This window comes from Pelodiscus sinensis, chromosome 1, assembly GCF_049634645.1.
Source record: "Pelodiscus sinensis isolate JC-2024 chromosome 1, ASM4963464v1, whole genome shotgun sequence".
Classification (NCBI taxonomy): Eukaryota; Metazoa; Chordata; order Testudines; family Trionychidae; genus Pelodiscus; species Pelodiscus sinensis.
In genome coordinates this window covers 27,462,765-27,475,904 of record NC_134711.1, presented here as the reverse complement: position 1 = coordinate 27,475,904, position 13,140 = coordinate 27,462,765, and the positions used below count along the sequence as shown (strand labels likewise).

General features: G+C 44.5%; 1 protein-coding gene across 2 annotated transcripts in view; it reads right to left on the bottom strand.

Moving 5' to 3' along the window:
- Positions 1-13,140, bottom strand: part of ERGIC2 (ERGIC and golgi 2) — a 51,465-nt gene that overhangs the window by 19,751 nt on the left and 18,574 nt on the right. For both annotated transcript variants that reach the window (XM_075927361.1, XM_075927369.1), the window contains exons 2-6: positions 10,948-10,996; positions 10,115-10,260; positions 5,064-5,172; positions 2,316-2,362; positions 756-826 (exon numbers count right to left, since the gene is read on the bottom strand). In XM_075927361.1, the coding sequence (XP_075783476.1) occupies positions 756-826; positions 2,316-2,362; positions 5,064-5,172; positions 10,115-10,220 (333 nt within the window). In that variant the 5' untranslated portion in view covers positions 10,221-10,260; positions 10,948-10,996. The remainder of the gene's footprint in view (positions 1-755; positions 827-2,315; positions 2,363-5,063; positions 5,173-10,114; positions 10,261-10,947; positions 10,997-13,140) is intronic.

Below are 13,140 nucleotides of genomic sequence, written 5' to 3'. Positions count from 1 at the left end.
TGCTCTGTGGAGCCTTAGGTCCCTGAAGCTTCGCAGATTGGCCTGCTGTCTGGGATGGTAGGAAGTGACCCAGGAAAGGTGTGTTTTGATGGGGTTCCCTGCTGAGCTAATGGTGGACCACTCCACCACTACCAGTGCCTGGTGGAGTCAAGTGGGCCTGAGCCCCCTACCAGAGCTGTCGCCCCACTTCCTCTGTCTGCACTGCCCTGAAACCAAGTGTCACTTTATAGACTCTAGCCATTAGACTGTGCTGCCGTGGGGTGACAGACAGACTTAGGGCACTGAAAGATGAGATGCGGTAGTAGCAATATCCTCACACTCCAGAGATGCCCTTCTAGGGATGGGGTGTGCATATCCCACTACACATGCTCACAATGAAATTGCATTTCTGGACAGAATCTCTTTATAGTGTGAGCATATTAAACTTAAACAGCCAACCCTGAAACTAGTTTTGAATGGACAAACCTTTGTGACCACATAGAGCTGTTGTGTCCAACCAGTTTTGAAGTAGTAGCCATTATAATGGCTACTGTTATAGCAAATTAGCCACACTCAACCAGCCAAAGAGCCATATGTGGCTAGTGGCTAATGTTTTGGACATCATGGATGTAGAGTATAATTGGTGCTGCACAGTGATTCTGCGCAGGTCCAGCTACAGGACAGAATAGTATTTTTGGAGGCTTAGCTTTACTTTGTGATGTCTTTTCATTTTAGTTAACAGCACTATCTTTATAAAGAAAATGGAATAAACTTACTGGTTCATAAACTAAACCATCTGCAGAGGCAACCATTGTTTCTGCTAAATCCAAAACATCAGCCCCAACATCTGTTTTAAAAAAAATACAAAAACAGATATTAATAAACAAAATATCCAGTAGCATTTGACAACATCTCTTCAAACCAATCAGTAAAACAGCAGATACACATTAAAGTGAGAAGAATCTATTCTGTGTTAATGGAATGCAAGTGCATATTAGTAAAGGAAAGAAGGAAGCTGGCAAGAAACTGTGAAAAAAATACTTTCAAGACATTTAACTACATCAGACAGAGGGCAGAAAGAGAAGGGAACAGACAGTTTTTAGGAATACCATAATTTCTCAGTGATATATCCCTTTCAGAGAATGTTTATTTATTGGTCATCTTAAACAGTAAATATTGAACAAAATATGATATTTACACACACTTATGCACATTTACAGACATACAAAAAGGTATTGGTGCAAATTTAAATCCGTTCCATTTACATAAACACAGTTATCAAATCCAGATAACACTAGTTCACAGAGAAAACTAACCTATTTGATTTTAAAAGAAGGAAAACACATTGGAAGAGTGATATAACACTAACTGAAAAAAAGCAGACTGATAACAATTAGCTCTTATTTAGCACTTTTCATCTCCAGAGTATGACAGTAATTGTCATAACAGCCTGACTTATGTATTGTACCCATTTATCATATCACTGAGGCAGAGAAGTGTAATGAGCTTCCCAAGATCAAACAGTCTGTGTCAGAGCCAGAGCCAGAGCCAGATTTAGATATCAGAGAGTTTCTACCTGCTCGGTTTGTGGCAGATCGACAAATTTAAAATAATCCATAAGAGCAGGGAATAGGGTATTTGTAAATCAAACTACTATGAAACAAACTTCAGCATCATAGGTGTAGGTGGAGCTTGGTCCTGCCTTGAGGGCGGGGGGCTGGACTCGATGACCTCTCGAGGTCCCTTCCAGTCCTATGATTCTATGATTCTATGATTCTATCACACAATCTAAAAATATTATAGTTGAGTTGAAGACCCATGAAAAGAAGCACAGGGAATGTAGACAAAACTTTAAACACCCAACAATATGGCTAAGAATAATGGTTTTTCTCTGTCAAGACTAACCAAAAAACACAGTATAGACAAATGAAATTTAATTACCAAGCACTTGTGTAAAAAGCTGCAAACCTGAGCTTAACAATTATCAAGTCACTGACTGAAAATGGACAACCTCAGCCTGAAAGCAACATCCTATGACTCAATTTTATTGTAAATGCCACCAAACAACAGAGGAAGCTTATGATCTACCTCACTTACTAGTTTGTTAAATTGTTCCTATACACCCTCTGGTTAACTGTGCCCAATCCTGTATCTCAGGAATAAAATGCCTATTTTTCCAAAAAGTCTGGAACAATCAGGCTCTCTTCTTGGAAAATCAAACCAACAGCCAAGGTGTCTGAACAAGTTATTTTAAACATGTTTTTAATTGGACAGCAATACCATTTTTTTTAAAAAAAGCACAACAATCAATACTATCATGCTGATATAATACTTACATTGACACTTCATAGCAACAGTAATATCTATATTGATTCTTAATTTACTGGAAGACAAAAAAAGAAAACATTTGCAATAGTAAGTAAATTTAGTAGAGCTAAAAAGACAAAATAACTAAGTGAGAATACGTCCAGAAATGTACTCCTAGAGCAAAATGAATATCACTCCAGGTAAATATTATCCTCATTTAAGATTTGGGAGAACTTAGGCAGAGAAGTCACCCAGGGTGTGTCTAGACTACATGCCTCCTTCGACGGAGGCATGTAGATTAGCCAGATCGGAAGAGGGAAATGAAGCCGCGATTAAAATAATCGCGGCTTCATTTAAATTTAAATGGCTGCCCCGATCTGCCGATCAGCTGTTTGTCGGCAGATCGGGGGAGTCTGGACGCGATGCCCCGACAAAGAAGCCTTTCTTCATCGACACAGGTAAGCCTGGTTTCACGAGGCTTACCTGTGTCGATGAAGAAAGGCTTCTTTGTCGGGGCATCGCGTCCAGACTCCCCCGATCTGCCGACAAACAGCTGATCGGCAGATCGGGGCAGCCATTTAAATTTAAATGAAGCCGCGATTATTTTAATCGCGGCTTCATTTCCCTCTTCCGATCTGGCTAATCTACATGCCTCCGTCGAAGGAGGCATGTAGTCTAGACACACCCCCAGTGTCCTATTCAACCACTTATGCCTTTAATACAAAACAAGTGGCGGGGGATCTAGTTTCATAGAAAAATAAAATATTTCAATGAACTTCAGTAACTGAATGAAATGATTGATTCTGTAGTTTAGCTGCCTTTTATAAAAGCCCAATGATTACAGAAAAGCAGCATCTCCACTGTCAGTAATATTTTGAAGTGTACTTTCATGTACAGTAAAACTCCATTGGTCCGACATCTGATGCTCCGGCATTCCTGATGGTCGGGCACCATCAGGAACCCGGAAGTGCTCTGGGCAGCCGGACCATTGGAACTGCTCTGCCCCCGGCTTCCCCGATTCAGCTGCTGCTGAAACTGACCAGCGGCTGAATCGGGGAAGCCAGGGGCAGAGCAGCTAGAGTGCTGCCGGTAGGTCCCGTAGCACTGCCCCTTGGCGCTGCGGGACCAACTGCCGGTAGGTCCCGTAGCACTGCCCCTTGGCGCTGCGGGACCAACCCGGCAGCACCCCAGCTGTCCCCGATTCAACTGCCGCTGAAACTGACCAGAGGCTGACTCGGGGAAGCCAGAGGCAGAGCTGCTCTGTCCCGGGCTTCCCGGAGTCAGCCACTGGTCAGTTTCAGCAGCAGCTGACTTGGGGACGCCTGGGGCAGAGCAGCTGGGGTGCTGCCGGGTTGGTCCAGTAGCACCGAGGAGAAGGAGGAGTTACAGCAAGTGGTGGCACAGATTAAGGAGGAACTGGACAGGATCAAAGCTCTGTCTGGAATACAGCAAGCCACGTTAGAGCATGCACAGAAGCAGACAGCAGAGATGGGTCAGAATCTGCAGGTTATGGCTGTCCGCTATGCCAATCAGAAGTATAAGTACACCCGGGACCACCAGCCTTCTCAGGTGAAGGTCTGTGCGCTCCAGTCCACTGATTGGGACCCTACCATATAGAATACGGATATTTGGGATTCGTCTGATGAGGATACCATGCCGCAGCCGGATCCTCGGGGTCCCCAGAAGGGATCGGATTACACAAATCCGCCCCCCCTACAATATTGTGGCAAGGTCCTTCCCCAGTCCCCTTGCCTTGGGATCTCTTCTTGGGTCACAAATCAACTCAAGATCCTTTCTAGTGCAGTCACCCACGCCTTTTATTGACAGTGCCAATTTCTCACCACCTTCTATTTACAGAGCTTTTGTTCACAGCAAACGCGGCCAGCCTCTCCTTCTGATGGGGAGCACAGCCAGCAGTCTGTCTCAGTATGTGTTATTAATCCCATTTTAAGATGGAAAACAGGCATGGCGAGTCTAAGTGACTTTGTAAAGAAACCTTCTCACTAAGTTAGAAAAAAGGAAGGTTTGTTACACTCACCCAAAATAGATTTTCAGCCAAACTTAAGAGCCTCTTTGATGAAGAAGCAAAAGACTGCATAACTGTACAATAGGAGGATGTCAGTCTGTTCAAACTGATTTTTCTTTGAGGGGGCAAAACCAGAGTTTTGGATGCATTTCATTTAAATTTATTATAAACATTCTTTTTCTGAGTAAAACAAGTGTGTTTGTATTTCTGACATAATACAATCACTACTTCAGGCCAATTTTCAAAAATATGCATTGCATCTGTGAATTGGGCTATAGAAAGCCTGCTTTTCTGAAGCGCTTAGTTTCTGAAATACTGACTTCAATTGGGGTTGTGAACAAGTATCACCTCGGAAAAAAATCAGGAAAGCATCTGGAACTGACAGCAAAACTATCTCCAGCAATCTGAGTTGTCATGACATGTAGTATAACAGGCAACCATCAGATAGCTGTATGCAACTTGGTGCTTTATAATGAATATTCAATAATTTGAACTGCACACAGAAGCAAAACAGGAAGCATAATGACAAAATGACAAGTCTCTTCTCTCTTAATAGAAGGCAGATGTATTTCTCTTTTTAACTGAACCTGGCCCTGGCATATTAAACAAAAGGAAACCACCTGTTTCCATTTTAATTTTAAACTGTAATTGCTTATGAGTTACAAGAACATTTTAAATCCATTTGTTTTAAAACAGCAGATGAAATTCAGACAATTTAAATTTAAAAGAAATTCTAAGGAATAGAAGTTACCTAGTAAAATCCTTGTCTACTTCATATTCATATTTCATCCAGGTGTCTTGATACACCATAAACTCCATTATGGTTAATAAAGCCATTGTTGTAAACGCTATTAAAGAAACTGAAAGGAAAAAAGAATCAGCTGGTAAGGAAATGTTATTTACTGCTGGTATTTACAAGAAAGAGACAATAGAATAATAATTAAAGATGACTTTTGTGTGCAGAAAAATGAATGAGTTCAGATCTTAACTAAACTTATCACAAATAAGTCAGGGATGGGCAATAATTTTCACAGGGAGGGCACGTCACGTATTTTGGTACATGAAAATTGCAAAGTTAGAAAAAAGGAAAGTGTGTGCGTGTGCGAAAGAAAACACAAGCACTAAAATCTCAGAAACAATGCACTGCCTCTTAAGATAGGCACTCCTCTGAGTCTCACTTACCATCCATGCTTCAGATTGGAGGAGCTCTGTTGTGCGTCTCCCTCATCCTGACCCCGGCTCCATAGAGATGGGGTAAAGGAACAGGGGGACACCCTGACTTCAGCACTCCCCTTCCCTCTGCACAACTAGCAGGAGAATCCTGGGAGCAGCTTGACTGCAGAATGGAGCAAGGTGGGGGGAGGAGCAACTGAACACATGCTGCTAGATGTAAGTATGCACCTATGCTAGTCAGCTGGGAGGGCAGGAGAAAAATGTTTGGCGGGACAGATTTGGCCCATGGGCCTGATTTTGCCCACCCTTGCCATAAGTGCAAAAATTCTCTTAGGAATACATCTATTGTACAGTCTTCACATTTACACAGGAATAACAGAGATACAGAAAGTCCCAAACCAAAAATATCTTTTGGATGTGATTGGCTGTGTCTTCAGAGAACACTTCCTGGAGTCCACACAATTTTTTTCTCCCTCCACTTCAAGGATGCCACATCATAATAACCTTCCATGAATAAGGTGCGCTGGGTGGACTTAAGTCTATCAGGGTATGTCTATACTACAACGTTAATTCGAACTAACTTAGTTCGAATTAGTTAATTCGAACTAAGCTAATTCGAACTAACGGATCCAGACTAAAAAACTAGTTCAAATTAGCATTTTGCTAATTCGAACTAGCATGTCCACATTAAGTGGACCCTGAACCGGGCTTAAGGATGGCTGGAAGCAGTGCCGGCAGGGCATCAGAGGAGGACTTAGAGCATGGAGATGCTGTCTCAGGCTAGCCGAGGGCTGTGCTTAAAGGGTCCCGACCCCCACCCCGGACAGACAGTTCTCAGGGGTGCCCCGCTTGCAAAGCAGTCCTGGCTTGGATTGCCCGGAGTACCCACACTGGGCACATCACAGCACTCGGCCATCAGCCCGGCTGCACTTGCCGCAGGCTGCCATTTGGGGAGAGGGGACAATTGGGGGGCTGCAGGAGAGCTTCCACTCCCAGAAGCCCGCAGAGCCAGCCCAGTCCTCCCCATCGGGGGCTCGTACCCCATTCCTCCCTCACCTCCTTCCACTTACCCCTCCCTAGCCCCCCTTCCTGATGTACAAAATAAAGATAACGTGTCTTCCAAAATGGAATCTGTCTTTATTGAACAAAACTGGGGGAGACTGGGAAAAGGAGGTGGGAGAGGGGAAGAGAGAGGCTGGGAGAGGGGAGGGCAACTAAAATGATCAGGGGTTGGGAACAGGTCCCATATGAAGAGAAGCTAAAGAGACTGGGACTTTTCAGCTTAGAAAAGAGGAGACGGAGGGGGGACAGGATAGAGGTCTCTAAAAGCAGGAGTTGGGTGGAGAGGGTGCATACAGAAAAGTTCTTCATTAGTTCCCATAAAGAAGGACTAGAGGACACCAAAGGAAAGGAATGGGTAGCAGGCTTCAAACTAGTAACAGCAAGTTGTTCTTCACAAAGCAAAGAGTCAACCTGTGGAACTCCTTGCTGCAGGAGGCTGTGAAGGCTAGAACTAGAACAGAGTTTAAAGGGAAGTGAGATCAAGTCATGGAGGTTGGGTCCATGGTGTGCTATTAGCCAGGGGGTAGGAGTGGTGTCCCTGCCCAAGGTTTGTGGAAGGCTGGAGAGGGATGGCACGAGACAAATGGCTTGGTCACTGTCTTCGGTCCATCCCCTCCAGGGTCCCTAGGGTTGGCCGCTGTCGGCAGACAGGCTACTGGGCTAGATGGACCTTTGGTCTGACCCAGGACGGCCATTGTAAGCTCAGGGTCGGGGGTCTCAGTGGACCCCCTTGATTCTCTTGCACACCTGCTCCTGGGTGGCCAGGCTGGCAGCTCTCCTGCCCTAGACGGCCACTTTCCTGTGCCTAATGCGGAGATCGTGGACGAGGTCCACGATGTCTGCACTAGCCCAGGTGGGTGCCCGCCTCTTGCCGTCCCGGGCAAGCTCCCGGGAGCCGCCAGCCTGGTCCCGGGAAGAGGGGGAGGGCTGGGGGGCATCGGGTGGGTGGCTCGATCTGTGCCAGATGCAGGGTCTGCTGGCTGGGTGCTGGCAGGCTTGCACCTGGCACGGGCACCGCAGCCAGCCCGTGCCCCTTTAAGGGGTCCGGGGCCGGGAGGGGGGCAGTACAGTTTCCCTGGTGTTGGCCAGAGTGGCCACCAGGGAAACCTGGGGAGGGCTAGCCTCCCACTAGTTCGAATTAAGGGGCTACACACCCCTTAATTCGAACTAGCTAGTTCGAACTAGGCTTAATCCTTGTAAAATGAGGTTTTCCTAGTTCGAACTAAGCGCTCCGCTAGTTCGAATTAATTTCGAACTAGCGGAGCGCTAGTGTAGCGCCTATGAAAGTTAATTCTAACTAACGTCCGTTAGTTCGAATTAACTTTGTAGTGTAGACATACCCTCAGTGCTGCTCCATTCTCAAATACAATCATAGCTACAGAGAAGGATGAGCTTCCTAGCCACTTATTTATAGACGTGCCCTATCACGATATCCTGATGCTCTGCCCTCTGTTCAAATGCTAAGCATACATATACAATACATCCATCACATCAGCCAGGAAATAAGTCTTGGTCTGAAAATCAAATCCAGCTCTATTAGGTGACAGCCTAGAGTGCTAAAAACAGAGACTGCTGAGATTTTTAATATTCACACAGACGATTCCCTTTAGCTAAAATAGCTTAAATAAAAAGTAAAGCTGGATGTTTTCAGCATTCTTGTGCCAGATATGATAATTTTCTGTGAGTTTTTTTTTTTTCAGGGAGACCTTATTAAATTAAGTTTAGGTAGCTTTAGGTCCATTGTTTTAAACGAATACAGGCAGTCCCCGACTTACGTCAGATCCCTAGATACAAACGGGGCTTTTCTCGCCGAGGAGGACTCGGGCGGCAGACCGCCCAGACGCGCTGCGGTCCCGCCGCCCGCGTCCTCTGCGGCGAGAAAAGCCGCTCCACGTCTCCCTGGTCTGCTGGGGGGGCCCCTGGAATCAGCCGCTTCCTGGAATCAGCTTCCTGGACTCAGCCGCTGATCAGTTTCAGCAGCAGCTGACTTGGGGACACCTGGGGTAGAGCAGCTGGGGCACTGCCGGGTTGGTCCCCGCAGCGCCGAGGTGTGGCACTGTGGGGACCTACCCGGCAGTGCCCCAGCTGCTCTGTCCCAGGCGTCCAGATTCAGCCACTGTTGAAACTGATCAGCGGCTGATTCCAGGAAGCCCGGGGCACAGCAGCTTTGCCTCGGGCTTCCTGTAGTCAGCCGCTGGTCAGTTTCAACAGCGGCTGAATCTGGACACCAGTTCCGACTTACATACAAATTCAACTTAAGAACAAACCTACAGTCCCTATCTTGTACGTAACCCGGGGACTGCCTGTAGTTTATATATGATTGTGTTCTAATCTGTGGGAGAGGGCTACCACAACTCTTCCAAGAACTTAAAACAGTGGGTGGTGATTAAGGCAAATAAATAAGTTTGAAACCCCCACAGCGTAGTATTGCCTCCATCTTTCTCTAACTTAAAATGGTTAAGACTGGGCCAAGAAATGTCTTAGTACCAATTAGGCTTAAAGAAACTGAATTTTTGTATGGCAGATTTATGTTTATACTCTCAGCCAAGAAACATACAGATAAAGGAAATTCATCATTCACCCAATAAGAGGATGTCCTCTGTAAGCCACTTGTGCATGAAAATTAAGTACAAGGCTGCTAGCCTCTGCTTTTTGTAATAATTACAGATAAAATCGGTTGACTTTTGTGTATCTGTGTTTTGAGTGAGCAAGAGAACACATTAGAAAGCACCAAAATCTGGATTAATGGTCATTTTTTAATCCAAGATGTGCATTGCATATATTCAAAGTAATCTCCTACTTGTGATTGTGAAAGTCATGCTATTCTGCATGCACACAGAAATACAGTAAAGATGTCTGAGGTTCACAGCATGTGCTGTGCACAGGGCCGGACTAAGGGGTGGGCTAGCCGAGCGGCTGCCCAGGGGAGCGCCTGATGGCAGCTGTAAGGGGCATGCAGCGTCCCTTATAGCTGCCATCAAGCACCGAGCGCCCGGCTCCCGCAGCGCCAGCCCCCCCAACCCCAGTGGTGCCGGCCAGCAGCGCCCTTCCCCCCATGGCTGCGGGGCCCTGCACAGCCAGGAGCGGCCCGCCCCAGGGGCGGGCCCTGGGCTGCGCGCGGGTTGTGCGCCCCTTCTGTCTTTCAAATTCACATTTACAAATTGATACTCATGTCTTCCCCCATGAAACATTTACTACTAAAATGTGGTAAAAAGACTCATCACATTAATCACGCCTGATATTGCCAGTATCTGAGGGTACGGCTAGACTGGGTACCTCTGGTATCCCGAAAAAACTCTGCCGTGTCCAGGGAACGCATTTGCTCTTCTGCTTTTTTTGCAGAAGAGCAAACGCAGTCTTTTGGAAGCCCCTGTATTCCTCGTTCTAAGAGAAAGAAGGGAGCTTTCGAAAGAGGGTTTTTCCCCCAACATTTGGGCCAGTCTAGATGAGCCATATATGGAAAAACCTCAGAATCAGAAAAAGGTTTGCAAATTCAGAGCGCATTTTGCATACCTTTTTCCAACAAACAAACAAATGTAGTCTATACATGCCCTAAGGAAAGCTTACCTGTTCCGCCACTTGTTGAAGTCTCTATATAACTTTCAGGAATCTTTGGAAAGGCATCCAATTCTTTCACCAAATTCAGGGTCTTCTTCCGATTCAGTCGCCTCATCTTCAGCAGATTCCCCTACTTCCTCCTGCATATATTCACTCTATATTGAGAATTAATTATTCCAATTAAGAGATGCCAATAATTCAAAGTTAGCCCTAAAATTGACCAATTATAGCAACAAATTCTGTGGTCTGTGTTATACATAGGGTCAGCCTAGTAGACAGTAACAATTCGCATAATTTAAACTAAATAATTATCATTATTGGCAGATATTGTAATTAAGATTAAACCCAGTTTTCATTTCAATGTACTGAACCTGAACTTTTGACAGTGAATTGAAGTCAGTGCCTTAATTAATGGAGAAAATTTAACATGCTGCATAGGAATCAGAAGATTCCACACTTCTCATAGCTGCTCATGTTCAGCTAAGGCAGATTTATAATGTATGTTGAAGAATCACCCTGTTAATTTGATCATTACTAGGGAAAAAGCAGTATAAGTCATAGTGTAAAATTCATTCAAAGACCAAAGGGCAACTAAAAAGTTGTTCACTGACATTTTCTTTTAAGGTAAATCAAAACAATCCTTTTTACTTGTATATTCTGCATCCTCATACTGGCACATCATTTTGTGCTCAGACAAGTAAAGCCATTTGTTTTCCCTATAGGTGGCATGTGCCTGAAAATTGCACACCAAATTGCACACGGATTATAATGAATCAAGTTCCAAATATGCCTTCACTTTTGAATTAACTCACACAAACCTTGTAGCACACAGGTTGTCTTACCTTGTCCTGATGACTGTCTTGCTATACTTAGGTGAGGTGGAGCAAGGTACTAAAAAGAAAGGACAAAAATCCAAAACAACTTGTTAACTTGTACATGTCTAGACTCTTGAGACTGCCCCAAAAGTTATATGCAAATTATGTGCATGTGCCCATTGGAAAAATAAAGCTGCTGCCCTGATTCTTTCACTTGTTCTGAGTTTTCCTGAAATGCCGATGGCATAAGTTATGCAGGTGGAGAGTAAAGAAAGGGTTGCTGAAGCAGGTCAGTGGGGTCTGTAGAGATGCTCGAGCCAGTCAGTAGTGTGAGAGAGTTTGCAGACCAGAGAGATAAGGATGCCTATGAGTAAGTGAGAAGAAAAGAGGGGAAGGAGAGGCTGGAGCAGCTCAGAAGAGTAAAGGCTCAGAAGACAAGGATGACATTTAGTAAAAGTCAAATGTGAAGGGGAACACAGTAAGGTCGGAATGGTGTTGGAATCAGACAGTGAATGAAGCAGATTGGGGGTCAGGGAATTGGCAGAAGAAGAACAGATTGACAAGTTTATTTAACAAATGTTTGCAAACAAGTATCAAGTACAAGTTTAACAGCAGTGGAATGGATAGGGAAACCAGGGCCCTAAGAACTAGACATACTGTTTTTATTAAGCTAGTCTATATTATTGGGGTAAATGAGTGCCCCACTGTGTGCCCCATTCCTGTGTCCCCATTGATTTTTTGGGGGGGAAGTAAATATAAGACCACACAGGGGATGAAGCCTGAGGTCTGACCCTTGTCAGGGTTTCTGCAGGGCCCACAGCCGTATTACACATCAGAGAATCCAATACAATATTTTAAACTCTACCAATGTTTGTAGTTTTGCATCAATAGTCAAAAAAGCCCAGCAGAGATGTGGTCTTACTTTTGACCCTTTGTCTCGCTCAATGTTCTTAGGTTTTGCAAAGTGAAGCACTGAAACAAAAAGGAGGAATCCCACACAAGTTATCTGTGTGGCTATTTTGTTTACTAACAATGCATCCATGCCCATAAACACCACATGAATGAAAATCTTTAGGGCTTAGAGGTATAGCGTCAGTATAAAAAAAAAATCTGCCTAGCCTAAAAACATGCCCTTTTTGGTACATGCTCACCCTTACTCATTAGAAAAGTGAAGCCTCATGAAGCTGCTGCCCTTACTCTGCCTTTTACCTAAGTTTCAACATGGACCAACTTTCTAAAATGCCCAAAAGCATGCTAATTCAGGCTGGAGATAGTCTCTCTATTTCATACACATGCACTATGTTATGCATTAGTAGACAAGAGCAGAGGCAAAAGCAAGGGTGTGGAAGCCAGTGGAAAGAAACTATTCAGTATTATGCTAGCTAATTACAACTTAATTCATATTGTAGCTACCTCCTTTACCACAAACGGCATTTCTCTAGAGACTACAAATAGTGGTAAAGGAGATACTGTGAATTAATTCCTTGCTAACTGGCCATTTCGGCAAAAATGAAAGAATCAAAAGCATTACAGATATAAATGAAAAGATGCACTGTTCTTTTCTCTTCAAATAGCACAGTTCAGAAAATGTTCCAATAAAATTTACTGGGCAAATTTTTCCCCAGGGATACAAGCACTGAGAGCATGCAACACAGTGGAATTATTGGGATTTCTTTGCTAGCACTACAGATATTTCTACAGGTCTACCTCAACACAAACAAATTGCCCCACACAAGAAAAAGAAGATCTGATACTCACAAGAGGAAAAGAAGGATGGCAAGAGGAAACTTATTTATCATTGTGGGCTATATATGCAGCTCTCTGTGTTATTAGAGCTGCATCTAGGGATGTTAAATTTAGATTAATTAACTAATCAAATAGTCAATGGCATTTCTATCGACTATTCAATTAGTCTATAAGGGCACCTCCCCCTTTGAACTGTAGCAAGAACCCTACAGTTCAAAAGCGGAATATTATCAGGGAGCGCAAGTCTTCCTTTTGAAATGTACAAGAGCCCCACTGTTCTTGTATATTTCAAAAGGAAGCCTCGAAGGGAGTGTGGGACCAGCAGGGAACATCTCTGACCCCACACTCCCTGTGTTTCCTCATACTTTGAAATGTACAAGAGCCCTGGTGAGACTTTGTACATTTCAAAAGGAAGCCCCACAGGAAGCACAGGGTCAGCGTCCCCCCATCTGCCCCATGCTCCCTTTGAGGCTT